The sequence below is a fragment of the Ceratotherium simum genome, chromosome 39 (genome assembly GCF_057802395.1).
Source record: "Ceratotherium simum simum isolate JZ-2026a chromosome 39, ASM5780239v1, whole genome shotgun sequence".
Lineage (NCBI taxonomy): Eukaryota > Metazoa > Chordata > Mammalia > Perissodactyla > Rhinocerotidae > Ceratotherium > Ceratotherium simum.
The window spans coordinates 6,479,843-6,505,617 of NC_141938.1; the positions used below are offsets into that span (position 1 = coordinate 6,479,843).

General features: G+C 55.3%; 1 protein-coding gene across 1 annotated transcript in view; it reads left to right on the forward strand.

The window, feature by feature from the left end:
* COL5A3 (collagen type V alpha 3 chain) overlaps positions 1 to 25,569 on the forward strand; it is a 37,376-nt gene extending 11,807 nt beyond the window's left edge. The window contains exons 17-67 of the mRNA XM_014796962.2: positions 609 to 662; positions 742 to 795; positions 989 to 1,042; positions 1,398 to 1,442; positions 1,550 to 1,603; positions 1,768 to 1,812; positions 1,969 to 2,022; positions 2,157 to 2,201; positions 3,156 to 3,209; positions 3,313 to 3,357; positions 3,487 to 3,540; positions 4,968 to 5,012; positions 5,122 to 5,175; positions 5,310 to 5,417; positions 5,844 to 5,897; positions 8,155 to 8,208; positions 9,131 to 9,175; positions 9,416 to 9,469; positions 9,580 to 9,624; positions 10,025 to 10,078; positions 10,180 to 10,233; positions 10,326 to 10,379; positions 10,499 to 10,606; positions 10,779 to 10,868; positions 11,075 to 11,128; positions 12,010 to 12,117; positions 12,204 to 12,311; positions 12,397 to 12,450; positions 12,925 to 12,978; positions 13,607 to 13,714; positions 13,791 to 13,844; positions 14,042 to 14,095; positions 14,204 to 14,257; positions 14,397 to 14,450; positions 14,983 to 15,090; positions 15,750 to 15,803; positions 15,954 to 16,007; positions 16,294 to 16,347; positions 17,194 to 17,247; positions 17,445 to 17,552; positions 17,722 to 17,775; positions 18,658 to 18,711; positions 18,887 to 18,994; positions 19,258 to 19,311; positions 19,398 to 19,433; positions 19,878 to 19,931; positions 20,479 to 20,680; positions 20,763 to 20,875; positions 22,264 to 22,332; positions 24,277 to 24,516; positions 24,609 to 25,569. Of these exons, the coding sequence (XP_014652448.2) occupies positions 609 to 662; positions 742 to 795; positions 989 to 1,042; positions 1,398 to 1,442; positions 1,550 to 1,603; positions 1,768 to 1,812; positions 1,969 to 2,022; positions 2,157 to 2,201; positions 3,156 to 3,209; positions 3,313 to 3,357; positions 3,487 to 3,540; positions 4,968 to 5,012; positions 5,122 to 5,175; positions 5,310 to 5,417; positions 5,844 to 5,897; positions 8,155 to 8,208; positions 9,131 to 9,175; positions 9,416 to 9,469; positions 9,580 to 9,624; positions 10,025 to 10,078; positions 10,180 to 10,233; positions 10,326 to 10,379; positions 10,499 to 10,606; positions 10,779 to 10,868; positions 11,075 to 11,128; positions 12,010 to 12,117; positions 12,204 to 12,311; positions 12,397 to 12,450; positions 12,925 to 12,978; positions 13,607 to 13,714; positions 13,791 to 13,844; positions 14,042 to 14,095; positions 14,204 to 14,257; positions 14,397 to 14,450; positions 14,983 to 15,090; positions 15,750 to 15,803; positions 15,954 to 16,007; positions 16,294 to 16,347; positions 17,194 to 17,247; positions 17,445 to 17,552; positions 17,722 to 17,775; positions 18,658 to 18,711; positions 18,887 to 18,994; positions 19,258 to 19,311; positions 19,398 to 19,433; positions 19,878 to 19,931; positions 20,479 to 20,680; positions 20,763 to 20,875; positions 22,264 to 22,332; positions 24,277 to 24,516; positions 24,609 to 24,755 (3,642 nt within the window). The 3' untranslated portion in view covers positions 24,756 to 25,569. The remainder of the gene's footprint in view (positions 1 to 608; positions 663 to 741; positions 796 to 988; positions 1,043 to 1,397; positions 1,443 to 1,549; positions 1,604 to 1,767; positions 1,813 to 1,968; positions 2,023 to 2,156; positions 2,202 to 3,155; positions 3,210 to 3,312; positions 3,358 to 3,486; positions 3,541 to 4,967; positions 5,013 to 5,121; positions 5,176 to 5,309; positions 5,418 to 5,843; positions 5,898 to 8,154; positions 8,209 to 9,130; positions 9,176 to 9,415; positions 9,470 to 9,579; positions 9,625 to 10,024; positions 10,079 to 10,179; positions 10,234 to 10,325; positions 10,380 to 10,498; positions 10,607 to 10,778; positions 10,869 to 11,074; positions 11,129 to 12,009; positions 12,118 to 12,203; positions 12,312 to 12,396; positions 12,451 to 12,924; positions 12,979 to 13,606; positions 13,715 to 13,790; positions 13,845 to 14,041; positions 14,096 to 14,203; positions 14,258 to 14,396; positions 14,451 to 14,982; positions 15,091 to 15,749; positions 15,804 to 15,953; positions 16,008 to 16,293; positions 16,348 to 17,193; positions 17,248 to 17,444; positions 17,553 to 17,721; positions 17,776 to 18,657; positions 18,712 to 18,886; positions 18,995 to 19,257; positions 19,312 to 19,397; positions 19,434 to 19,877; positions 19,932 to 20,478; positions 20,681 to 20,762; positions 20,876 to 22,263; positions 22,333 to 24,276; positions 24,517 to 24,608) is intronic.
* Positions 25,570 to 25,775: the final 206 nt, after the last annotated feature.

The following is a 25,775-nucleotide window of genomic DNA, read 5'->3' on the forward strand; positions in this document are numbered from 1 at the left end:
TTGTGATGATGTTGACATGCACTAGAGCAAAAGTACTAGGGATAAAGAATAGTGGGTGGGTTTGACAAGTGCCCATCAACTGATGAATGGATAAAGAAGATGTGGTATATATATACAATGGAATACTACTCAGCCATAAAAAAGACAAAATCATCCCATTTGCAACAACATGGATGGACCCTGTGGGTATTATGTTAAGTGCAATATGTCAGACAGAGAATGACAAACAGTGCATGTTTTCACTTATATGTGGAAGATAAACAAACACATGGATAAAGAGAACAGATTAGTGGTTACCAGAGGGGAAGGGGATTGAGGGGTGGGCAAAAGGGGTAAAAGGGCACATATATATGGTGATAGATAAAAATTAGACTATTGGTGGTGAGCACAATGCAGTATATACAAAAACTGATAAATAATAATGTATACCTGAAATTTCACAACTTTATAAACCATTATGACCTCAATAAAAAAAAATAATGGGTGGGTTTGAAATATATTTGGAAAGTTAAATTGGTTCGCAGATAAGCCCCCAGCACAGGATGCTCCATGAGGAAGGTGCTCGATATATGGTAGTAGGTATCTTGATGATGTCGCCTCCCCCATAGGGCCGCTCTGGAGCAGATGGGGCTCGGGGCCTCCCAGGGGACACCGGACCTAAGGTAGGTGATGGGGCCGGGACTGGGACTCAGAGGGACTGTCAGGGTCAAGGATTCAGGGCTCAGCTGTTTCTTTGTGCAGGGTGATCGAGGCTTTGATGGCCTGCCTGGGCTGCCTGGTGAGAAGGGTCAAAGGGTGAGTGTGTGAGGCTCCTCCCCCATGTCCAAGCCCCCTCCCAATATTCATGACACCCTCCTCGCCCCCAGTATCAGAGCCTCCGTCCCTGTGTCTGAGTCTTCACCCCACGTACCCCATCGCCCTTCATGGGGGGCTGGTCTCCACCCCCACCTCTCCACTCTGGTGAACTCCCCTCTGTTCCCCACTCCAGGGTGACTTTGGCCATGTGGGGCAACCTGGCCCCCCAGGAGAGGATGGTGAGAAGGTAAGTTTGGAAGAGCGTTAGGGGATGATTTGGAAGCTGGAAAGCCAGGATGAGAGTCAGACAGGAGTAGAGCATTCAGGAGACTGGGTGGGGGTGAGGGTCTGCACTAGAGGCCCCAATGGGGCTCAAAAAGATGGATTAGGAGCTGGGGGCTAGTACTGAGTTAGGAGGTGAGACCCAGGATTGCAGGTCTGGGATTGGGGTCAGGAGACTGTATTGAATCACATGTGCTCAGTCGGCTGGATTCTGCCACATGCTTTGACTGAATCCACTGGAAGCGGCTGCCCAGATGAGGGAAGGTGGTTCCCCAAGGGTTGTACGTCTCCCCTCCTCAAGTGATGACACTTTCCCACAGGGAGCAGTGGGACCTCCGGGGCCCACCGGCCAGGCTGGGGAGCCGGTGAGTATCAGGGACCCCTGGGCCCCTTGCCTGGCACAGGTGGGGGAGTCAGGACTCACAGGGCCTCAGAGCAGTGGTGCTGGAACAATGCTCCTGCTTCCTTGCAGGGCCCCCGAGGACTGATTGGCCCTAGAGGCTCCCCTGGCCCCCTGGGACGCCCGGTAAGAATGTCGCTCTCTCTCCACCTCCCTGCCTGTCCTTTTCTCGCCTTTGTCTCCTCTGCATGTCCATTTCTGTTGCCTGGTTTCTCTGCCCATCTCTCAGTGTGTCAGATGCAGGCTCCTGCGCATGTGTCTGCCCTGGTCTCACACTTCTCCTCCCCCAGGGTGTAGTTGGAATTGACGGTGCTCCAGGTGCCAAAGGAAATGTGGTACGTGTTCTACCTTCTGACCCCTGATGCTTTCTGACACTCTGACCCCATGACCATCCATATCCTTGTGCGCTCCCATGACCCCCCATTTCAACTTCACTGACACCTCAACACCAGATCCCTTCCAGCTTCATGCAACCCTCACTTTCTCCCCAGGGTCCTCCAGGAGAACCAGGCCCCCCAGGACAGCAGGGAAATCCTGGATCCCAGGTTTGAGCTATCTTTTCCAATAATGGGGAGTGGCATTGGTCAGCCAAGGTCATAGACCACTCCCAGCCTTCCCATTCTTTGCACTCACTGCCCCCTTCTCATGCCTTCCTTTGCCCTCTTTTTTATATCCTCAGGGACTCCCTGGCCCCCAGGGACCCATTGGCCCTCCTGGGGAGAAGGTGAGTGACAGCTCTACCTAACCCCAATCCCCATGTCTTCTTCCTTCAACTCTGTCTGCAGGAAAAGCTTCCCCCCAGGGCCCCTTTTGTTAACCCTGGATAATGATAAATTGCAACGTTCCCTAAATAAGCCCAGAGTTACAAAGTGTCGTTGTTGGGGAAGGTTCAGTTGCAAGAAATAGAAACCCACCAAAGCTGGGTCATAGCAGGGGATATTGTCAGGATACAGGGCAACCCACAGAAGCCAGTCATAGAAAATAGTACCAAGACTCATGGGCCAGGAGAGCCCTTTCTCTGGGTCCTATGGTGTCATCTTTGTTTCTTGGCACGTGTTTCCATCTCCTCTTGCAGACAACCTTCTTTTTGCACATATCTTAGTCTTTCCTCACCCCCAACTTCTATTTCTACACAATCTTGTGCTGTTTTGTCACCATCTTAGTCCCTAGCTCCTCAAGACCTTATAGTTTCTTTACCTAAATCCATGTGAACATAGTTTCTATAAGGTAAGGTATCCCTTACCTGGAAATTTCAGGAGAGAATCTAATTGGCTTAGCTGAGCCACGGTGCCCACCTCTGGATCTGTCAACTGTTTGTAGGACGTAGGGGGTCACCTCATGCCTGCCTAGACCCTCCCTCATCAGATGGAGCTGTGGGTGGGAGGCACTTCTAAAGAAATGGGTGTGTCTGGGGAACCCCTCAACCCAAATGTCTCTCACACTGTTTTTACATCCCTTGTCTCAATCCTCCCAGAGGCAGAGGATTTCTGAGACTCAGAGAGGGGAGGGGCTTGGCCAGGGTCACACAGCAAGTCTGGGCAGAGTTCAGCAGAGATTTCCAGGCCGGTGGGATCTGCTTCTTCTCTAACCTTTAGCTGTGTATCTGAGTAGGGCTGGTCCTGGTGGAACGCTGGGCTCTGAGACCTTCTGTCTCCCACTACTGTTCATCTTTTTTCAGGGTCCCCCTGGAAACCTAGGAATTCCAGGCGTCCCAGGATCTGATGGCCCTCCGGTAAGAACTGGGAGCTGGAAGAAGGAGGAAGAAGAATGAGGAGGCTTTGGAATTTGGATGGTCAAATCTAGGTCTCTGACAAGTTTGAATGTTTTCTCCCCAGGGTCACCCAGGCCATGAAGGTCCCACGGGAGAGAAAGGGGCCCAGGTGAGTGACCTGAGAAAGGCTGGGTTGGGAATGAAGGTTGGTACTCAGGGGCCGATGAGGAGAGAGAGGAGGGCACTGAGCACATGGAGGGGGGAGGACAGGATGGCACTGATCTTATCTCCATCTCAGGGTCCACCAGGATCGGCAGGTCCTCCAGGCTATCCTGGACCTCGGGGTGTAAAGGTAGGTGATGCTTGGGGCCTGCAGGTAAGGGGTGATTCATCAGCATTGGCTTTGGAGACCAGCTCCATCAGGAACTTCTGCATGTGGGATGAAAGGACTCAGTCTGCTAGGCAAGGTGTAGTGGGAGTGGGGTTTGAATCTGACTGACAATATATAGAAGTGTGTGTGTTACTTTGGAGCCCAACAGCCACAGGACAGCATTACAGCGTGGTTGTTGCCTTGTAGTTGAGGACAGTTAAGCCATTAGAGGCTGAACCCATTTTGCTGTAAGCACACACGCCACATCCAAGTACAGGTCAGCACATTGTAGTCAAGCAGATGGTTGTGTTTTAACTCAAGCCCAGAGCCACACGATCTATGAGCACGGTGATGCTGGGACGAGCTGAGAGCTGTACTGTGGCTAAATAGAGGTGCACTCTTGACCAAGGGCAGGGACATTGGAATTCACATCTATATGGTAGCTGAGTCCAGTTACATTGTAGCCAAGTGTAGGTACAGTGTTACCAGTGGTCTAGGAACAGAATTTGGTAGTAGCCAAGAGCTGATTAATCACATTTTTGCATTGTATAGCCAAGGAGGTGGCTACACAGAGTCCTTTGGGTGTCCAAACTCAGAGTTACATTGTAGTCATGCATAGTTATAGAAGTTGAAGCCTAGGTTGTAGCTGAGTCTAGTTACATTGCAGCCAAGGCCAGAGAATCATTGTAGCCAAGCTTGGTTACATTGTGGTCAAGTGAATTGCCCTGTGGCCAAAGACAGTCACACTATTGTCAAAACACATAGTTATATTGTATCCAAGTGCAATTTCATTGTAGTCACTGAGCTCGGTTACGCTGTGTCTCCCTGTGGCTTGAAATAGTCAAGCTGTTGTCAAAACATATAGTTATATTGTATCCAAGTACAATTTCATTGTAGTTGCTGAGCTCAGTTACATTGTAGCCAAGAGCAGCTTCCCTGGCTGCCGGAGCCCAGACTTTGGTGTGAGGAGCATCTGGGCTTGCACTGAGCCATGCACAGACTCGCCTTGTTGCCAGGCACAGAGTCGCATTGTAGCCAGCACAATGGGGAACATTCCTTTGCCTTTAGAATGAGTCTCTGGCCTGGAATGTTCATCTTCCTTCTCCTGCCAGAAGGAACTGTGGACACAGTGTCCCTGGGAGACAGGAATCAATTACTGGGAAATTTGGCTTTCCCTGCACACCCCCACACAGATGACCTTGGGAGACAGCCAGTGGGTAGGGGCGGGGGAGAGGCAGCCTGTTGTACATCACATTAGCAGGCTTTGGGGAAAGGTCACTTCCTCTGAGGCTGCCCCCCTACTCCCAACCAACATCCTCTTAGGACTGTCCTGGCTGTTTCGGGGCATGGGACTGAGTTTGAGGCCCTTCATAAGCAGGGAGGGACCTGAGAGCTTTTTTATTTTACAGGGTACCTCTGGCAACCGGGGCCACCAGGGGGAGAAAGGAGAGAAGGTGAGAAGGGAGGGGGTTCCTGGGGAGGGGAGAGCCTTAATAATGGGACTCTGGCTGTGTCCCTTCCCTGAAACCCTGACCTCTGACCTCTGCACTCTCTCTCACCCAGGGAGAGGATGGCTTCCCAGGCTTCAAGGGTGATGTGGGGCTTAAAGGCGATTGGGTAAGACAATCTTCAGATGAGGGGCTGGTGGGTCTAGGGGAGATTGGGAGAAGGTGAGCTGGAGCTAAGGTAGCGGGCTGGAAGGAGCAGGAATGACAAAGGACTGATATTAGGGCGTCTCCTTTCTATTCCAGGGGCAACCCGGACCACCAGGTCCCCGAGGAGAGGATGGTCCTGAAGGGCTGAAGGGGCAGGAGGGGCTGGCTGGCGAGGAGGGCCCTCCAGGCTCAGCTGGGGAGAAGGTGAATGGACCTTGGTCACCCCCTCCAGCTTCCCAACCTGCAGTCCAGGTGTTCCCGGGGCCCTTTGCCTCTGCCCTCTCCTCTTTTACCTCTGACCTCAGGAGGCTGCTACCACATTTACCATCTCCTTTAATTCCTCAGCTCGGCATTAAAGCAATTCCATGCACATTATCTTATTTTTATCCGCATAGCCACCACATGCAATAGGCATTTTTCTCCCCATTTTACAGACAAGGAAACTGAGATTTGGAGTGGTTGAATGACCCACCCAAGGACATGTCTGTAGCCTAGCAGGAGTCAGGGCTTGAACTCATGTGTCCCTGAATCCCATCCTACTGCCCCTGCCACCATGCCGCAGTCATCTTGCCCTTCCCCTTTGACCTCCTGGTTGTAATTTCTGACCTTTGTCTCATAATCTCTCTACAGGGCAAGCTTGGGGTACCAGGTCTCCCAGGTTACCCAGGACGTCCAGGCCCTAAGGTAAGAAGCTAGGGGGCTGGGGCTGGGCAAGTGCAGAGTTCAGAGACTGATTAACATCTGGGGGTCCAGGCTGTGGTCTGGGGGTTGAGTTGTCCATCCCATGGGCCATTGAGAGACAGTCTAAGATGTGGGCTTTGGCATCAGACAGATTTGGGCTCAAATACCCACCCCTTAGCTGCTAAGTGACCTTGGCCAAGTCTCTCGAGCCCATTTTCTCAGTTGCAAAATGGAGATACCAGTAGTATTTACCTCATCAATTTGATTATAATAACCTTGGTGATTTTAATAATAAAACTGTAGGATCCTTCTTCTTTGGTACGATTGAGGTTGGTTCAAACAAAGTCAATAAGGATGAGAATCATAAAAATTACACATCTTACATATCTTGAATTAATTATAACATAATAAAGTGTACTTATATAAAAATGTACGTCTGTCTGCCAATGTTTTGATGGACGAGGCTACAGTTTAGACACGTCTTTCTGCCTAAACCACACCCATATTACATCACTGATGATTTATAGTTTTTATTTATATAAAGTGGAGCAGAAACTCAAAGACACTTGGGAAGAAATCTGAATGCAGAATCCTTCCAGAGTTCTACACTTTCGCCATCTAATTTAACAGTGATTTTTTTTCAGTGACTTCCTTTTATATGGGGTCTTCTCCATTTCACTTAGATTTCACAGACATGGCTCTTTTCCTTTCTACCTCTCATCAGCTTTTGTCAACTTTTATTAAGTCACATGACTCCAATATCAAGGGCAACTGACATAAACAGGTTTGGAAATAAACTCAACCATAGCTAAGAATAGAACTCACCAAGTGGAAGAAGTTCATGGGAGTTAGAGTGAAGCCTCCCAGCCAAGACCCTTCGCCATGTCTTGGGCATGAAGCAAAGCATTACAGGAGGCATGCTGTGTTGGTTAAGTTGAGGTCAGTGTCTTGGTCAGCTCGGGCTGCTCTAACAAAAATACCTTAGACTGGGTGGCTTAAACAACAGATATTTATTTCTCACAGTTCTGGAGGCTGGAAGTCTGAGATCAGAGTGCCAGCATGGTTGGGTTATGGTGAGGGCTGTCTTCCAGGTTTACGGATGACTGTCTTCTCTCTGTGTCCTCACATGGCAGCGTGGAGGGGGGGGGTGCGGAGAGGGAGATCTAGTCTCCAGCCTCCTCCTCGTCTTATAAGGGCACTGATCCCATTCATGAAGGCTCTACCAGCATGACCTACTTACCTCCCAAAGGCCCCCCCTCCAAATACCATCACACTGGGGATTAGGGCTTAAACATATGAATTTGGGGGGTACACAAACGTTCAGTCCATGGCAGTGAGTAATCGTCATCATAAATAACAATGACAGCTCACATTTCTTGAGCAATTACTATCTGTCAAAGACCGTGTAAAACACTGTTCACACATTATCCTATTTAATCCTTGCCAAAACCGTGTGAGGGAGGTATTGTTGGTATCCCCAGGCTGCAAACAAGGAGATTGGTGCTCAGAGGGGCTAAGCCATTTGTCCAGGGCCACACAGCTAGTCCAGTGGTGGATCTGGGATTCAAAACACAGTGAGACATGGGAAGAGATATCAGAGCCAATGATATCTTCCCCCAGGTGGAAGGAGGTTGCCTCCAAGATGGGCAGGACAGCATGGACTGGAGTCAGTTAGTTAACAAATACTGAGTAAGCACCACCACGTGCCAGGCAGTGGGGAATAAGACTGGAGTGCTATGTCTTAGTGGGGAATACAGACATTGAATAAGTAAGCAAGTGAACGAGGTTATTTCAATAAAGTATTATTTGTATTGAAAATAAAATAAGATAATGTGATAGACAGAGGGTGACTTGGAGGATGTGGTCATCAGGATGGTGGCAGAAGGCCTCTCTAAGGACTGACATCTGAATGAGATCTAAATGGTGAGGAGTAGCAGGCTCTGTGGGGACCTGAGAGAAGAGCATTTTAGGCAAAGGGAGCAGCCAGTGCAAAGTCCCTGAGGCAGGAGTGTACTGGTGTGTCCAAGGAGCATTGAGGAGACCAGCGTGGCTGCAGTGGAGTGAGCAAGTGGGGAGAGTGGGGAAAGAGGAGGGCAGAGAGCTGCCCTGGAGGAGGCTGGGGCTGGAAGGACCAAAGAAGCTTCTGGAATCAGTGGCCTGGAAGGCCTGAAAGGATGGAGTGGCTGAATGGAGTGAGGGGCCAACTTTGCCCACCACCCACTCCTCACCCAAGCTCTTCTCTCTGATTCTCTCCACTCAGGGATCTATTGGCTTTCCTGGGCCCCTGGGACCATTAGGAGAGAAAGGGAAGCGGGTGAGTTGTGATCCAGGGGTCAGGGGAGAGGGAGGGGCTTGCGTGAGTGGAACAGCGTGTGTGCTGTGCATGACAGCAGGTGGGCCCCTGAGTGGCTGTGTCTATGTCTGGAAGCACTTGCGCGCACACATGTTCCCGTGTGCAATGCAGGGCACATGCTGGTGACCCCATCTGGCATCACAGCTCACTTGCCTGTATGTACATATGTGTGTGTGCAGCCCGTCTGCTTCTCAATGCAGATCAGAAGAGGTCTGGAGGCTGCAGCCTGTGGGCCCATGCCTGGGTGAACAAGAGACTGAGCCTGCATGTGCGTTGTGTGACTGTGGGAATGCGTGTGTGCAAGGGGCGTGTAACGTGTGTGAAAGGATATGGATATACACACGTGCATGTATTTCTGTGTACACTGAGTGATTCTGTATACACGCATGCATTGTCTTGTTATGTGTGCACTGCAGCTGTGTAAATGGACGTTGTGTATATGCACATGAGTGTATGTATACTGCTGTGTTTATAGGACTGTGTCCTCACATGAATCCATGCATGTATGTGTTTACATTGGGTATAAATGTGTGCAAGGGACATATTACATGACAAGCTTGGCATGTCCACCTGGGCTGTGTATTGCCCAAAGCATGCCATGATGGCATACATCATGTGTCCATACCATGCAGCTGTGATAAATAGGTGTCCATGTGGGCGAATATGCTTGTAGGTGTGGAGCATATAGGTGCAATCATACATGTAATTGGGGATCTGTGATCTTTGTAGGGTTGTGTGTGTCTAAGTCGTGTTTATGTGTGTGTGTGAATGAAAGTGTGGCAGCCGTCCTTCTAGGTCTGTGACTGGATGCATTTGTGTGTTTGTGTCATGTCTTTGCACCGTAACTCTCTTCTGCTGCCCCCTCACCTGCTCTATTTTCCAGGGGAAGGCGGGGCAGCCAGGCCTGGAAGGAGAGCGGGGACCACCAGTAAGAAAATGGGGAGCTCCCCCCACCCCACTGGGCCTTGGGGGACAGGGCTGGGAGGAGGGGCTGTGAGAGGAGAGGTGGTGGGGAGGTCGTGAGTGGGAAGGAAAGAGGGTTTGGGTTATGTCAGTGTCCCCAGTGGGGCAAGAGAGGGGGTCACGGAGGGTGGGGACTGGAGGATTTGGTCTCATCTCCCAGGCCCCCCCACCCTCTCAGTTCTAATCTTTGTTTCTTTCTCTTCAGGGCTCCCGTGGAGAGAGGGGGCAACCTGGTGCCACGGGGCAGCCAGGCCCCAAGGTATGGGGTGGGTGTGATCAGGCCTCTGTGCAGACCTTCTGCCACAGGCTCACCAAGTCCCTCCCAGCTGAGGTTGTTCTGCAGCCTGAGTCTCATTCATTCTGTCCTAGGGCGACGTGGGCCAGGACGGGGCCCCCGGGATCCCTGGAGAAAAGGTAAGTGTGTGTGTTTGTGTGTGTGTCTGTGTGTGCGTGTGAGATTCTGGGGGGGAGACAAGCCCAGTAGGTGGGCAGACACAATAACACAGAATGTGGAAAGAGCGCAGCCTCTGTTGTCAGAGGCTTCTTCAAGTCCTAACTCTGACACTCACCTGCTGTGTGACCCTGGGTGAGTCACTTAACCTCTCTGTGCCTCAGTGTCTCCCGCTATAAGATGAGGATAACCACAGTCCCCGCCCCAAGGGCTGCAGTGGCGAATGAAATGACTGCGTGCAGAGTGCTTGGCCCCATGCCCCACATGCAGAAAGCACTTAGTATGTGTCAGCTCTTGTCATGATGTGGGGCTCAGGGCGGCTGGGCAGGAGGGATGAGATGATGACTTCTGGCTCCCTTTCAGGGCCTCCTGGGTCTGCAAGGCCCTCCCGGATTCCCGGGGCCAAAGGGTCCCACTGTGAGTGAGCTCACTCTGATTGGGGGGTGGGTAGGAGGGGGAGCCAGGGAGAGGGGAGGCCCCTTATTTGTGCCTTAACTCTCTCCCACCTCATCCCCTAGGGCCCCCAGGGAAAAGACGGACGACCTGGGCACCCTGGACAGAGAGGAGAATTGGTGAGTGACCCCTTGACCTCTGACCCCCGACCTGATTAGGCTCTCCATTTCTTCCTCCCCGTGTGACACCCCCTTTTAATTTTTCTCCCCAGGGCTTCCAAGGTCAGACAGGCCCACCTGGACCAGCTGGTGTCGTGGGTCCTCAGGTCAGAGTAGACCCCACAAGTCTCCCTGGTTTTGCCCCAGGTGGGGGGTACTTAAGGTGGGTCAGACAGACCCCCACCCTCAGCCACCTCTGTTCAAGATGAGCCTTCTTCCTTTCCAGGGAAAGACGGGAGATGCAGGGCCTCTGGGTGAGAGGGGGCCCCCAGGCCCCCCTGGACCTCCAGGTGAACAAGGTCTTCCGGGCCTGGAAGGCAGAGAGGGGGCCAAGGTGAGACCCTGCCCCGTGGGAGATCTCGGTTGAGCAGCCCCAAAGGTCCCTCAACGGCCCCACGCCCACTCGAGGCTCAGAATGAGCCCCACAGGGGAGGGGGCTTGGACTCACAGACGGGGGGAGACACCCCTTCTCTGGAGCCTGACCTTTGTCCTCTGCACTCCTGCAGGGGGACTTGGGACCACTGGGACCCCTTGGAAAGGAAGGGCCCCCTGGACTCCGGGGCTTCCCTGGCCCCAAAGGAGCCCCCGGGGACCTCGTGAGTATCCTCTGCAGCCCCTCCTGCATGTGCCTGGCTGGGCTGTGAAGCGGAGAAGAAAAGGGGGGCTCTGGAGAGGGACATGGCGGTGAATCCTGGGTGGCCTCAGCACCCAGGAAGGGGGTAGGAACTGTGAGCCCCCTAGAGACAGGACCTGGAGGCACCCTTGGGGGGGTCTCTTGACTGTGACTCATCTCCTCCCTCAGGGACCTACTGGGTTGAAGGGTGACAAGGGCCCCCCGGGGCCCATCGGGGCCAACGTAAGTGTAACGCCCTTGCTGGGTGGGCGGCAGGGTGGAGGGGCCTCGGGGCATCTGGGGAGCTGGGCATTGTCATGATTAAGTCCACTATTTGGGGACTCAGACAGGCCTGGGTCACACCCAGCTCTGTCACTCATTGGCAGAGCTGTCCTGTCACTCCTAGACCCTCAGTTTCCTCATCTGTAACACAGCCCCATCTCAGAGATTATCAGAGATCTCATTGAGATGACCCGTCTGCCACATACTTACCTGTGTGCCAGACATCAGCCTATAAAACCCTCCTTTCTCCTGGGGCTTACATTCTGGTCGGAGAGACAAGATCAGCCATGATGAATGCCATGAAGCAAACCAGTGCAGAGAATGTGGAGTTTGGGGAAAAGCAGCTGAAATTGGCTGGTGAGGGAGGGCCTCCTGAGAAGCTGAGGTTTGAGCTGAGACCTGAGGCAGTGAGGGAGGAGCCACGTGGATGTGTGGAGGAACAGCAATGTAGGCAGGGGGAACAGCCAGTGCAAAGGCCCTGAGGCTGGACTGTGTCTGGCATGATGGAGAAACAGCCAGGAGGCTCATGGCTGGAAGGGGATGAGCGAGGGGGAGAGAGGGAGGAGGTGAGGGCAGGGAGGGGCCTGGGGCAGGTCGTGCAGGGCCGTGTGGGCAGCCAGGAGGACTTCTCTTTTCCTCCTGGTGAGGTGGGAGCCATGGAGGGCTGTGGGGAGAGGAGGGACATGCCCTGACTCAGGTGTTCACAGCGCCCTCTGGCTGCTGTGTGGGGAACAGATTGGATACGTCTAGTAACCACCTGAGTGCCTGGCGGCTTGAAAACCCTCCATAAACGCGAACCACAGCTGTTGCTATTTTTCCCGACCCCTCACCCCCGTTCTCAGGGCCCCCCTGGGGAGCGCGGTCCTGTGGGCCCGGCAGGAGGCATTGGGCTCCCCGGCCAGAGTGGAGGCCAAGGCCCTGTTGGCCCCGCAGGCGAGAAGGGGTCCCCGGTAAGTGCCTGCCCACCCCACTCCTCAGGCATCCTCAGGACCCACTCCTGCCCTGACCCCTGACTCCCCACCCACTCCCCCCTCAGGGCGAACGTGGTCCCCCTGGCCCCACGGGCAAAGACGGGATCCCAGGGCCCTTGGGGCTTCCAGGACCTCCTGGAGCTGTGGGGCCTTCTGGCGAGGAAGGGGACAAGGTGAGAGAGGGTTCGTGGAGAGGGGGCTGGGGGAGGCTGGGGGTAGGAGGAGGCCGGGTCCTGCCTCACCCTGTTTCCTCTGCAGGGAGAAGTGGGCGCCCCGGGTCACAAAGGAAGCAAAGGCGATAAGGGGGATGCGGTGAGTGGGGCAGGGGGTGGTCCTTGGGGAGGGGAGAGGGATGTGGAGGATGGGCGGGGGAGGCCACAGAGCTTGCTGCCTTCCTGAGCCCCATCTTGACACCGGCAGGCAACAGGAGCCACTCCAGCTGCCTGGAATAACGGGGCCAACCGCAGACAGAGTCGCTGGGGCCCCAGGGGACAGGGGGCACTGAGGCGTCCTGTGCCCAGTTTCCCTCCAGGCTTCAGCTGCAGCGCCCGGCACCAGGGGGCCAGCTGGGTCCCTGGGCTGGTGGGACTTCTGGGGAAACGTCCTGACGGGCCGGCTTAGGACAGACGCTGTGTCTGATCCCACCAGTTGGTGGCTAGGAAGACAGGGTCGGGGGATGCAGCTGTCACTCCTGGTGGGGAGAGTGCTCAAGGGGGCAGTGATTGATGTCTCTAGTACTCCCCCATCTTGAACTTGAGGGGCTTTTGACTCTGTTCCCTCCCCCAGGGCCCACCTGGACCAACAGGGATACAGGGTCCTGCAGGAGTCCCAGGCCCCCCAGTGAGTACTTCTGGCTTTGTGACTGTCCTCTGGAGCCCTGATGGGAAGGGACAGTGTCCTCCGCCTGGACTCAAGCCCAAATTCAACCCCAACCCTGATCTATCCCTTCACACTGACGCCCAACATGAGCTCACCCAAGAATCTGACTCAATCCCAACCTGAACCCCAACCCTGAATCCCGTCACAGCCCCCATCCCAATCCCAACCCATTCCTTATCTTCAAGTCCCACGTTAGCTGAACCTCACCCAGTCCTACACTTCACCCCAACCCTGACCCACCCTCCAATGTTGACCCCAAACCTGAACTCACACTCTGAATCTGACCTGGGCCCCAACCTCAACCCCAACCCTAGATTGCATCTCAACCCCATCTGAACCCTGCTCATGACCTTGACCTCGACCCGAACCAGACTCGCCACCCAACGCCCATCTCAAAACGTTGACTCCAACCCTTGACTTCATTCCCAAACTCTGACCCGCTCCCCAACTCCAAACCCAACCCTGACCCTCCCCCAACTTATTCCTAACCCTGACCCCAACTCTTAACCTCAATCCTGACATTGACCCTAAGCTGATCTTCAACCCTTGACCCAGACCCTAACTGTGCCCACCCCTGTCCTTCCTCCAGGGAGCAGATGGGGCTGAGGGGCGCCGGGGACCCCCGGGCCTCTTTGGGCAGAAAGGAGATGATGGAGTAAGAGGCTTCGTAGGGCTGATTGGCCCCCCTGGCCTGCAGGTGGGTGTCTGAGTTTGGGGGTATGGTCTCTGGTTCCTCCCACCTTGTGCCCCAATCTTCCTTCTTTGTTCCACAGGGGCTGCCAGGCCCTCCTGGAGAAAAAGGGGAGGTCGGAGACGTGGGGTCCATGGTATGGACAACAGGGGAGGTGGGAGGGGGAGGGGCAGGATGGAGGTGGCCATTAGATCGATTTGGGGGGGGGGGTCACAGGGCACATAGTCATTTTAAGGGTCATGCAGGTCACCAGCATCTAAGTTGGTGTTTGTGTTTACTGGCGCCTTTGTAGGCGCCATGGGGTCACTGGATGCTCTTCTGACTGTCCCACAGGGTCCCCATGGAGCTCCAGGCCCTAGAGGTCCCCATGGCCCCAGCGGATCAGAGGTGAGGACTCGGGGGTGCCCAGGATGCCTCAGAGGTGGGATATCCACTTCCCAAGAAGGGGCTGTTGGGATCTCACAGTCCTATCTCTACCCCTTGCTATCTCTCTAGGGCCCCCCAGGGCTGCCCGGAGGAGTCGGTCAGCCAGGAGCTGTGGGTGAGAAGGTGAGAGAGAGGGGGCAGGGAGCTGCCCAGGGAGGGGGAGGTACAACCAGTCCTGCTCTGGGGGGGGGGCTGTTCTGGGGAGCCCCTCCCTGTCTTTCAGGATGGGACCTCTCCCTACTCTGACTTTTGCCTCCTGCAGGGTGAGCCAGGGGAGGCTGGAGATCCAGGACCCCCAGGGACCCCCGGCATCCCTGTGAGTCACTGTATCCTGTGCCCCCATCTCAGGGAACCCCTGACCCCTGGGCATCTGGGGCCCCCTTGACCTCTCCACAGTCCTAGATCACTCGTTGACCCAGGGCATCCCTAGTTATCTTGATGACAGAGCCCTGGAGGGTCTCAGATAGGGCTGCTGTGTACAGTTCTCCAGGCTGTACACTGCACAAGTCTGTGGGTCCGAGGGGGCAGGCGGGGCTCAGATACAAACCTCGACCCCGGGCTTGGGGATGACCTTCCCAGAGGGCCCCTTTTCTAATTCATTCCAGGGTTGCACATGGGGAGACCATCCTTGCCCATGACCTCTGGCAACTGGACCATCCTGACCTCTAACTCCTATAGGTCCTAGATCCCTTTGATCTCTGACCCTTGGGCAGCCTAGGCTTCTCTGACCCCTGACCCCAGGAAAGTCCCAGACCACCCAGATTCCTGAGTCCAGGTATGCTAACCCTGGACCTCTGGAGAGTCCAGGCTATTCTGACCTCTGACCTCTGACCTCTATTTCCACAAAGGGACCCAAGGGAGAAGTGGGTGAAAAGGGGGACTCAGGCCCGTCTGGGGCTGCTGGAGCCCCAGGCAAGAAAGGTCCCCCTGGAGAGGATGGAGGCAAAGGGAACGTGGTGAGTCCTGGGGGAGGTGGAGGCAGAGATGGGGGATGGGCACTCGTGTCTACTCCAACCTGCTCCCCGACCTCTAGCCAGGGCCCCCTCCTCCAATGTACTGATTCCACGAGCAACCCGGAACATGGATGAATGAATGAACGATTGAATGAATGAATGAACACAAAAATACAGTGGTTACACATCATTGTATGGGGTGAACTCGCTTCCACATGGAATCACTCTGGTGATTCTGGAAAGGGCCGGGTTGAGACTGATGCTGGTCAGAGCTGGGGCCGCTGTGGGATTCGGGGTCAGGCAGACACTGAGACCCTCCCCCCATAGCGACGCGGCTCGGGGTAGGGGGGAGGGCAGGGAGGAGCTTCGGAGTCTGTGGGACCTTGATTTTGCTCTGTTCCTTTTTGGAGGGTCAGTTCTATCTGAGTCCCCAGCTGGGAGGCTGCTGGCAGGCTAAAATGAGATGGTGCACAGAACATTCTCAGCTCTGCGCCTGCATGCATTAAACACGAGAATGTTCCCTCTCCCGGGGCAGGGATTGTGTATTGTGTTCACTAATGTTTCCCCAGCAACAGGACTGTGCCTGGGCAGTCCATCTGTGAAATGAATGAATGAGTGCTCCCTAATTCAGAGATGTGATTATTCGCCATTCTGTGTTCCAGGGCCCCACAGGGCTCCCAGGAGATCTGGGACCCCCTGGAGACCCTGGAGTTTCGGTGGGTGTGAGCTCTCCTTCCCCCCACCCGGCATATGCCCTAATTCTGTCCCCACCTCCCCACCCCCCACAGACCTGGGCAAGGCCTCACTCCCAAATTCTCCTGTGCCCCCATGACCCCTCCTGACTCTGTCTCCCCCCCACCCTGCAGGGTCTAGATGGCTCCCCAGGGGAGAAGGGAGACCCCGGTGATGTTGGGGGACCGGTGAGTGGGGGAACAGAGGATGTGGTGCCGGGAGAGGGGGTTGGGGCTGGTGAGTGGGTGAATTGGGGGGCCGGAGGAGAGAGATACCCAGGGTTCCTGTAGATGCTCCTGCTTTGCTTCCTGGGGCATCGCCGTGAATGTGAGCATCTCGAGGGAGGAGGCGGGAGTGGCTGGTGCTGGGGTGATGTTTGCGGAAGGCTGCCTTTGGGTCAAAGGCATCCTGAAAGGTAGTCATGCTCAACTGTCATTAGCTGATGCCATCCTGGTGCTGTTATGATCTCTTCAGGGTCCACCTGGCGCTTCTGGGGAACCCGGCCCCCCTGGGCCCCCTGGTAAGAGGGTGAGTGACGACCTGCCTCCTGGCTGCCCTGACTTCACCTTGTCCCACTCAGCCTCACAGGCCCCCACCCACCCCACAGGGGACCCCCATTCACCCCCACAGGGGACCCCACTCACTGCCACAGTCCCCCACTCAGCCCCACAGGCCCCTACTCACCCCCACAGGGGGCCCCCACTCATCCCTACAGGCCCCCCTCACCCCCACAGGGGACCCCACTTACCCCTACAGGCCCCACTCACACCCACAGGGGACCCCACTCACCCCCACAGGCGCCACTCACCCTCACAGGCCCCTACTCACCCCCACAGGCCCCTACTCACCCCCACAGGCCCCCACTCACCCCCACAGGCCCCTACTCACCCCCACAGGCCCCTACTCACCCCTACAGGCCCCTACTCACATTCACAGGCCCCCAGTCACCCCTACAGGGGCCCCCACTCACCCCACAGGCCCCTACTCACCCCCACAGGGGGCCCCCCCCCATCCCTACACGCCCCCTCACCCCGCAGGGCCCCCCACTCCCCCCTACAGCCCCCACCCACACCCACAGGGGCCCCCACTCACCCCCACAGGCCCCACTCCCCCCCACAGGCCCCCACTCACACCACAGGCCCCTACTCACCCCCACAGGCCCCTACTCACCCCTACAGGCCCCTACTCACATTCACAGGCCCCCAGTCACCCCTACAGGGGCCCCCACTCACCCCACAGGCCCCTATTCACCCCCACAGGGGGCCCCCACTCATCCCTACAGGCCCCCCTCACCCCCGCAGGGGACCCCCACTCACCGCCACAGGCCCCCACTCACTCGCATAGGCCCCCCTCACACTGTCTGTCCCTCCTCAGGGTCCGTCGGGCCGCATGGGTCGAGAAGGCAGAGAAGGGGAGAAAGGTGCCAAGGTGAGTGCCCCCCCCGCCCAGGGTGAGGTCCCTGCCCTGACCCCTCACCAGCAGTTGGGCCCTCAGAATGGGGAGGGGGCCTGTGACCACCACAGGTACCCAGTTCCCTCCCCTCCCCTGCTGGTTCCTGCCTGGGGGTCAGGAGGCAGGTACCCCCTGACTCCCTCTGCCCCCTCCCTTGCCCCTGTCCGTTACAGGGGGAGCCAGGTCCTGATGGGCCCCCAGGGAGGACAGGCCCAGTGGGGGCTCGAGGGCCCCCTGGGCGTGTCGGGCCTGAGGGTCTTCCAGGCATCCCCGGCCCTGTGGTGAGTGCGGCGGGAATAGGGACAGGGCGGGGGTGCGATCAGGCCCTCCCTGTGCCCCCGCCTTGTCACTTCTCATCACAGTCGGAGGAGCTGACCCTGGGCGGGGGGTGGGGGCGTCCACACTGGGTTCTGGCAGAGTGCGGCCCTTCCACGTTCTGCTTCGTCCTAGGGTGAACCAGGCCTCCTGGGACCTCCTGGACGGATAGGCCCTCCCGGCCCCCTGGTAAGAGACCTCTTTGCCCCTGAGGTCCTGGTGCTGGGAACCACCCTGGGCATCCAGTGACTGTCTAGTGACCATGGGTGCTGATGGTGCGGGCTGACTCCTCGTGACTGTCCATCTGATGGTCCACCCTGACCATCCACGCTAACCATCTATTCTGACCGTTCATCTTGATGGTCTACACTGACCACCCACACTGATGCTCCATCTTGATGGTCTACACTGCCCACCCACACTGACCACTCATCTTGGTGGTCTACACTGATCACTCACACTGACCCTCCATCTTGATGGTTTACACTGATCACCCACACTGACCCTCCATCTCGATAGTCTACATTGATCACTCACTCTGACCTTCCATCTTGATGGTCTACAGTGATCACCTACACTGACCCTCCATCTTGGTGGTCTACACTGATCACTCACTCTGACCCTCCATCTTGATGGTCTACACTGATCACCCACACTGACCCTCTATCTTGATAGTCTACACTGACCATCCAACACTGACTCTCCATCTTGGTGGTCTACACTGATCACCCACACTGACCCTCCATCTTAGTGGTCTACACTGACCATCTACACTGACCCTCCATCTTGGTGGTCTACACTGACCATCTACACTGACCCTCCATCTTGGTGGTCTACACTGACCACTCACACTGATCTTGACCACTGACCATTCACATTGGCCATCCTCCAACCAACCCCTTCATTCGTCTCTCATCATCCCTCCTCTCTGCTGACCATCCCCATGACCACATCCTTGGTGATTCCCACTTGAAATCTGGGTAATTTCCCATTTGACCACTCCCAGTCACCCACATGGACCTTGAGGTTTCATCTTTGAGTCCCACCGACTGACCCTCACTCTCCTTCCAGGGGCCCTCCGGCCTCCCAGGGCTGAAGGGAGATGCCGGCCCCAAGGGGGAGAAGGTAAGGATACCTCCTTCCATGCTTCTCGCCACCATTTGCCTCCATCTCCTCCACCTTTACCTCCCTCCCTGGCCACAGGGCTGGGAGATTGGGGTCTCCTCTGCTCCCAAACTCATCACCCCAAGGCTCCCAGCACCCCTCTTCTTCCCCGACACGTGCCTCTTTTGTCCTCCAGGGCCACATCGGATTAATTGGCCTCATCGGCCCCCCTGGCGAGGCCGGTGAGAAGGGGGATCGGGGGTTGCCAGGCGTGCAGGGCCCCCTTGGCCCCAAGGGAGAACCTGTGAGTGTGTGTCCTGCCCCGAGTGGGAAGAATGTGTTCCAAGGAGAGGGTGGGTGGGGAGCCAGAAAATGCGACTTGTTTGAAGACTGTGGGTGTGGGGGTTTGGGGAGCCTGGGTCTGAGGAAAATGGGGCAGACTTGCAGTTTTAAGGCTGTGTCTGGGGTTTGGGGTCTTCTTTTGAGGGGACTGGAGGCTTGTGTGGGGGATGTGTCTGGACCATAGGATGAACCCCATCAACGATGACCCCGATGTCCTTTCTCCAGGGTCCCCCTGGTCCCGTGGGCTCTCTGGGTCACCCTGGGCCTCCGGGCGTGGCGGTGAGTACTAGGGGTTTGTGGGGTGGGGTCACCTTCGTGGGCCAGGCCAGGACTCCAGCTCTCCCTGTCTCTACCCCACCCCACAGGGTCCTGCAGGACAGAAGGGCTCAAAGGGGTCCCCGGTGAGTACTCGCTGTTCCCCTGGGCTCCCACATCCCCGCTCCCCACCCCTTCCACTTCACCAGAACCCTCGACGCCTCCGCATTCATTCATTCATTTATTTATTCAATCACGTATTCAACAAACATTTATTCAACACCTACCACGTATTTCATCAAATCTAAGACGCCATCAATTGTAAGAGGCACTATTATTTTATAAACTGCTGTGAAAGAAAACAATTCTGCCAGTAAACTACGACTTGCCAGAGATGTTAAGATGCTGATTTCAGAGATGTTAAAATATGGAAAGAAAATGTGTGTTCTATGCTTGCTGCTGAAAATTGCATGACCCTCCCCCAGGGTGTGCGGGCGTGTGTGTGTGTGTGTGTGTGTGTGTGTGTGTGTGTGTTGGCGGGAAGGGGTCTCCATAGACAGACTTCACCCCCAAGTGACTTCTCCCTACAGGGATCCCTCGGTCCCCATGGAGACACTGGACCCCCAGGCCCCCCCGGCCCCCCGGTGAGTTCCCCAGGGACTGTGTTGGAGCATCAGCCCTGGGTCCCCCAGTGCCCAGAACTGGGCGGGGCACACACTGGGCGGTCAGGGGATATAGGTGGGGAGGGAGGTGCTGTGTGGGGGAGAGTTGGGGGGCCTCCACCGGGCCTCTGACAGGGTCTTGTCTCTGCTCTGTCTCCCCCACCCCATCTGTCTCTCCTTGCATCTCTCTCCATCTCTTGCATCTCTCTGGACCTTTCTCTGTCTCCACCTCAAATCCTCTTCCACTATTTTATCTCTCTGCTTTCTTTGCCTGACCTGTTGTTCTGTATCTTTTATTGTCTTAACTACCTTGGCCTCTCCCCATTCCTGAGTCTGTATGTCTCTCTCCTTCCTGCGTGTCTCTCTGTCTCTCTCTGCCTATCTCCCCCGTCCCTGTCTGTATCTCTCTCTCCCCTTTCTCATCTCCCCCGACCGCTGTGTCTCTCTGCCTCCCGTGTCTCTCTCTCATCTCTGCCTGTCTCTCCCTCTCCCATCTCCGCTCTTCTCCTCCCTCCCCACCTCTGCTCAGGGTCCCTCTGCGGATCTGCACGGGCTGCGCCGGCGCCGGCGCTCGGCGCCGGAGGCCCCGGAGGGCGGCCTGGAGGAGGTGCTGGCCTCGCTCACGTCGCTGAGCTTGGAGCTGGAGCAGCTGCGGCGCCCTCCGGGCACGGCGGAGCGTCCGGGCCTCGTGTGCAGCGAGCTGCACCGCAACCACCCGCAGCTGCCGGACGGTGAGGTCCGGCCCCTTCCCCGGGCGGGCGGGGAGCCGTCGGGTCCCGCCCCCGCTCACCCGCCCGCCTGGCTCTGCGGCAGGGGAATACTGGATTGACCCCAACCAGGGCTGTGCAGGGGACGCGCTCAGGGTTTTCTGCAACTTCACGGCGGGTGGAGAGACCTGTCTTTCCCCGGATAAGAAGTTTGAGATGGTGAGTTCTTCTGCGGGGTTGGTGGAAAGAGGCACGGGGCTCTGGAAACCGTCTCCTTTATACTCTGCCTCCCCCACGGCACCCTCCTCGCCCCACACACACCAGGCTTTGTCTGGGACCTTATCTTTCCTTGCACCAACATTTATTGAGCACCTACTGTGTGCCAAGTCCTGTGAAGTGCTGGGGCTAGCAGAGAATCAGAAAGAAAAAAGATCTCTTTGCTTTTATAGAGCTCACCTTCTATGGGACAAGACAGACAAGAAAATCTAGGAAAGAAATTAATAATGATGGTGAACCTTTAAAAAGTGCTTATGTGTGCGAGGCCTGTTCTGAGCCTTTAGCTGCATTAACTTACTGAGTCCCAGCTACCCGATGTGGTAGTTCTGTCATCACCTCTCAGAGAGGGAAACTGAGGCACAGAGCAGTAAGGAGATTACCCAAGGCAGTCTGGGTCCAGAGTCGCAGCCCTTAACCACCCAGCTGCCCTGTCTCCTGACCTGCTATCTCACAGGCCCCATGGACTCACTGCCCTCCAGGCTGTGGGCTGGGAGGTGAGCCTCTCTGGTCCCCCAGAAATCCTGGGGGTTCTCCATCAGGGAGCCGAACAGCCTCCCACACCATGTGCCAGGCTTAGTGGTGGAGGGCAGAGGGGAGCGTCGCTAGCTCTGGACCCCGACTGCCTGGGTTGGAATCCAGATCTGTCACCTCAGCTTTTTCATCTGAGAAATGGGGCTCAAGAAAGTAGCCACCTCATAGGATGCTTGCACGATGGAGGTACCGACGCGCATGTCAGGAAACATTGGTTAAACATGGTTCCTAAACGGTTGCCGACATCTGAGGCCTGGTCTTCTCTCACCAGCTCCCCTTCCTCCCACCCAGAGAGCGGCTGGGGAGGGGAGTGAGAATGTTCTAGACTTGGGTTCCCCAGGCCCTGAGACAAAGACTTCAGGGCAAGTCGTTTATCTAGGATGTGATCCCATGAGGCACCAGGAGGGGAGGGGGAAGTGAGAGGAGCCGGGGAGGCAGCCAAGAAGACGTGTGTTATTAAAACATCACCATTGGGTGCCTAAGGCTCAGTTCCATCCGGGGACTTATAGGAGACAGTGTGGAGCCGCCACCTGAGAGTTGTCCCACCTGGATGGAGAGGGAGCTGGGGCATTTATCCACCAGCTGCTGTCAGTCATTGGTTGGGGCTGCCTCAGAGGGTGGGGACCTCCAGCCCCTTAGGTCTGCCCTGTGTGCCGGCCAAGTCCACTCCCACGGCCAGAGAACAGCCCAAGAGTCCCTGATATCTACTCAGCAGCCTTCAGTGTGGGGAGGTAAATGCAGAAAGGACATGGTGGGCACCCAGGGCATCTGCTACGCTGACCCCCCCCTTCCTCCCCCAGGTGAAACTGGCCTCCTGGTCCAGGGAAAAGCCAGGAAACTGGTATAGCACATTCCGTCGAGGGAAGAAGGTGAGTTGTCAGAGGCCGAGGTGGGAGATGGTAAAAATAATTTGTGAGACCCGGCATGGGGAGTCAGAGGAGGGGCTCTGAGGGGTGAGAGGAACAGGACAGACTTGCCTCTGCCTTCACCGTGATCACAAGTTGGGGGAAGAGGGCAGCTGGTGCAGCGTCGGCTGTGTGAGGGGGGAAGCACAGGGCCTGGTGGAAATCCAGAGGCAGTGCTGGAAGGACTTGAAGGCTTCCTGGTAGAAGTCACAGCTCAGCTGAGGCGTAGAGAATGAGTTGGGTTAGCAAGTTACGGAGGACAAGGAAAAGTGTTCCAGGCAGAAGGAATAACATATGTAACGGCCCAGAGTCAAAGACGGTCTGGTGAATTTAAAGAAAAAGCCACTTGTTCTGCTCTAGAGAGTGTGAGGGGGAATGTGGTAGGAGAAGAGGCTGGGGAGGTGGAGGAAGGCCAGGCCCACCTCCCCAGAAAGACCTATGGGCAGTAGGGAGCCATGGAGTGTGTTTAAGGGAGGAAGGGATCAAATCTCTGTGTTAGAAAAATACCTCTGGAGCTGATGTGTGTGTGTGAGGCTGGGGACCCAGGAGAGACTGATATGTTGGTCCAGGAGAGCAAGGAGTGGGGTCTGGGCTGGAGCTGATGCTCCAGGGATGGAGAAGAGGGCGTGGCTTGGAACAACATCTAAGAGATCAAGTCACTAGGACCTAGTAATTGGTTAGATGAAGGGGAGGGAGATTAGGATGACACCCAAGTTCCTGGCTTGGGGGCTGGAATCTGGTGAGATTCTGAGACGTAAATGAGAAGAAGAGCAGGTTTGAGAGGTGGGGGGGTGTAGGGTCCAGTTGGGACTCATTTATGTAGCATACATGTATATTCTAAGGCCTGAGAACAAAGCAGCCAATGAAACACGGTTCCTGACTTCACGCAGCTAATATTCTACTGGAGGAGGCAAATGATAACCAAGGAAACAAAGCTATAACATAATGTGAGGTGGCATCTGTGGGTTCCCCCAAAACAGACTATGAGACAGAGACTCAATTGCAAGTAGTTCATCTGGGAGGCGATTCTAGAAATCAGTCAGGGAACATGGAAATAATACAGAGAAGGAAGCCAAAAAGGATGCATTACCAAGCCAGTCATCTCAAGCCAGTGATAAGTTAACCATATATTTTATTTAACCCAATATATCCAAAATATTGCCATATCAGTATAAAGATTACTGAGGCATTTAAAATTTTTTCATACGAGTTCCTCAGAGTGTCTGGTGCATATTTTACGTTGATGGCACATCGTAATTTGGGTACTAAATTTCATTGGAAATACTTGATCCATACTTCCATAAAACCTGCCATTGAAAAAGTAGATTCACAGACTCAACTTAGGTTTGTTCCAAATCTAAGTTTTCTGGTAACTGGATTGAGGCTCAGTTATTAATTATGAATTGAATAAAGTTAAAAAATTTTAGGGGCTAGCTTGGTGGCGTAGTGGTTAAGTTCAGCCCGCTCCACTTTGGCGGCCCAGGTTCACAGGTTCGGATCCCAGGCACAGACCTACACCACTCATCAGCCATGCTGTGGCAGCGACCCACATACAAAATAGAGGGAGATTGGCACAGATGTTAGCTCAGGACCAATCTTCCTCACCAAAAAAAAAAAATTTTTTTTTAAATTAAATAATTAAGTAAAATTTTTAAATTAGGCAAATAAAGTACAAAAAAGTTTCTCAGTCTCATTGGCCACATGTCAACCACTCAGGAGCCACCCACATGTGCCTAGGGGCTCACAGGAGAATGACGGATGGCTGGATGGCTGGTGGGGCCACCCCAAGGATGAGGTCGTGGCAGAGGTGGCAGGTCTGTGGGTGGATGGAGATCCTGGGAGGTGGGTTCCTCAGAGAGAGTAGAGGTGAATGGGACACCCCTACATTCTGCTTTATCTCACCCCCAGTTCTCCTATGTGGATGCTGATGGGTCCCCGGTAAGCGTAGTACAGCTGACTTTCCTGAAATTGCTGAGCGCCACCGCCCACCAGAGCTTCACATACTCCTGCCAGAACTCGGCCGCCTGGCTGGACGAAGCTGCAGGCGACTACGGCCACTCCCTCCGCTTCCTTGGGGCCAACGGGGAGGAGGTGTCCTTCAACCAGACGGCAGCAGCCACCATCACCGTCCCCTACGATGGCTGCAGGGTAAGAGGAGGAGGGCAGGGGCTGGCCAGAGCGGGGAGGGGAGGCCTCGGCTGCCCTCTCCTAACTCACCCTCCGTGTCTCCCTGTGGTCAGCTCCGGAAGGGACAGACGAAGACCCTCTTGGAGTTCAGCTCTACCCGAGTGGGGTTTCTGCCCCTGTGGGACGTGGCGGCCACTGACTTTGGCCAGACGAACCAGAAGTTTGGGTTTGAACTGGGCCCTGTCTGCTTTAGCAGCTGAGAACTTCGGGGGTGGGAGGGACAATGAGGGAGCCCCACACGGGGCGCATTTGGTGCTGAGGCTTTGAAGCCGCCGTATTTATCATCTCCTGTGACTGTGAAGCCAGGGGAGAGTCTGCACATTGGCCAAAAAATATTCCTTCTCCATTCCAGGGGCCTGGGGGCTGGACTCTCCTGGCCCATGAGTCCAGCCTCCCCCCACCGCACCCCAGCTGGCATACTGTAGCCTGGCTTTTTCTCCCCTCCATGCCCACCCAGCCCTCAACACCCCACCCCCGATCCCCCATGCAATGAACTTCTAACTCAGAGCTGGTTAGATGAATACCCCCCGTGCCTGCTTCCTCCTCCTCAGTCAGTGCCCTCAACATCTTTTGGTGCTCCCCTTCCCAGTAGTTAAGCACTGGATGTCTCCTGATCCCAGGCTGGGACACCTTCATTCATTCCTATTTTCAGGTGGGTTCACAGAGAAGGAACTGAAGTCAGACTGCAGAGGGAAGTGGGACTTCCCTGGACTGAGCTGTGTGCTCCTTTGGCTGCCCAGCTCTGAATATTGTGCCCCTATTTTTTCCCCAAACGCACCTTGCCATGCCAGGTGGTTCGAGGACCAAGATGGTGGGGGTGAATCAGGATCCTAATGTTGCTGCCCTATTTATATATGGGTCTGTATTAAAAAGGAAAATCCACTTTGTGGTATATTTAATCTGCTTCCTCCTTAGGGAAGGCTGGGATATGATGAGAGAGATTCTAGCATGATCCCCACCCCTCCGGGGCCATAGGGCATAATTGGCATCTTAAGTCTAAGAATAAACCAGTGAACTGTGTCCCTGTCTCTGTCTTTCATCTGGTGCTGGCCATATCTCTCTTAGGGTCTGGCTCTTGTCTCACCTGAGGCATCTTCCACCACCTGTATTCATTAATTGTGTCTTTTGTTGGAGGTGGCTTCGGGGATGGGGGAACCCAATTATAATGGGACTCACTGGAGGTGATGGGTCTGTTTATTAACTCAGGCCCCTAGAGGAAA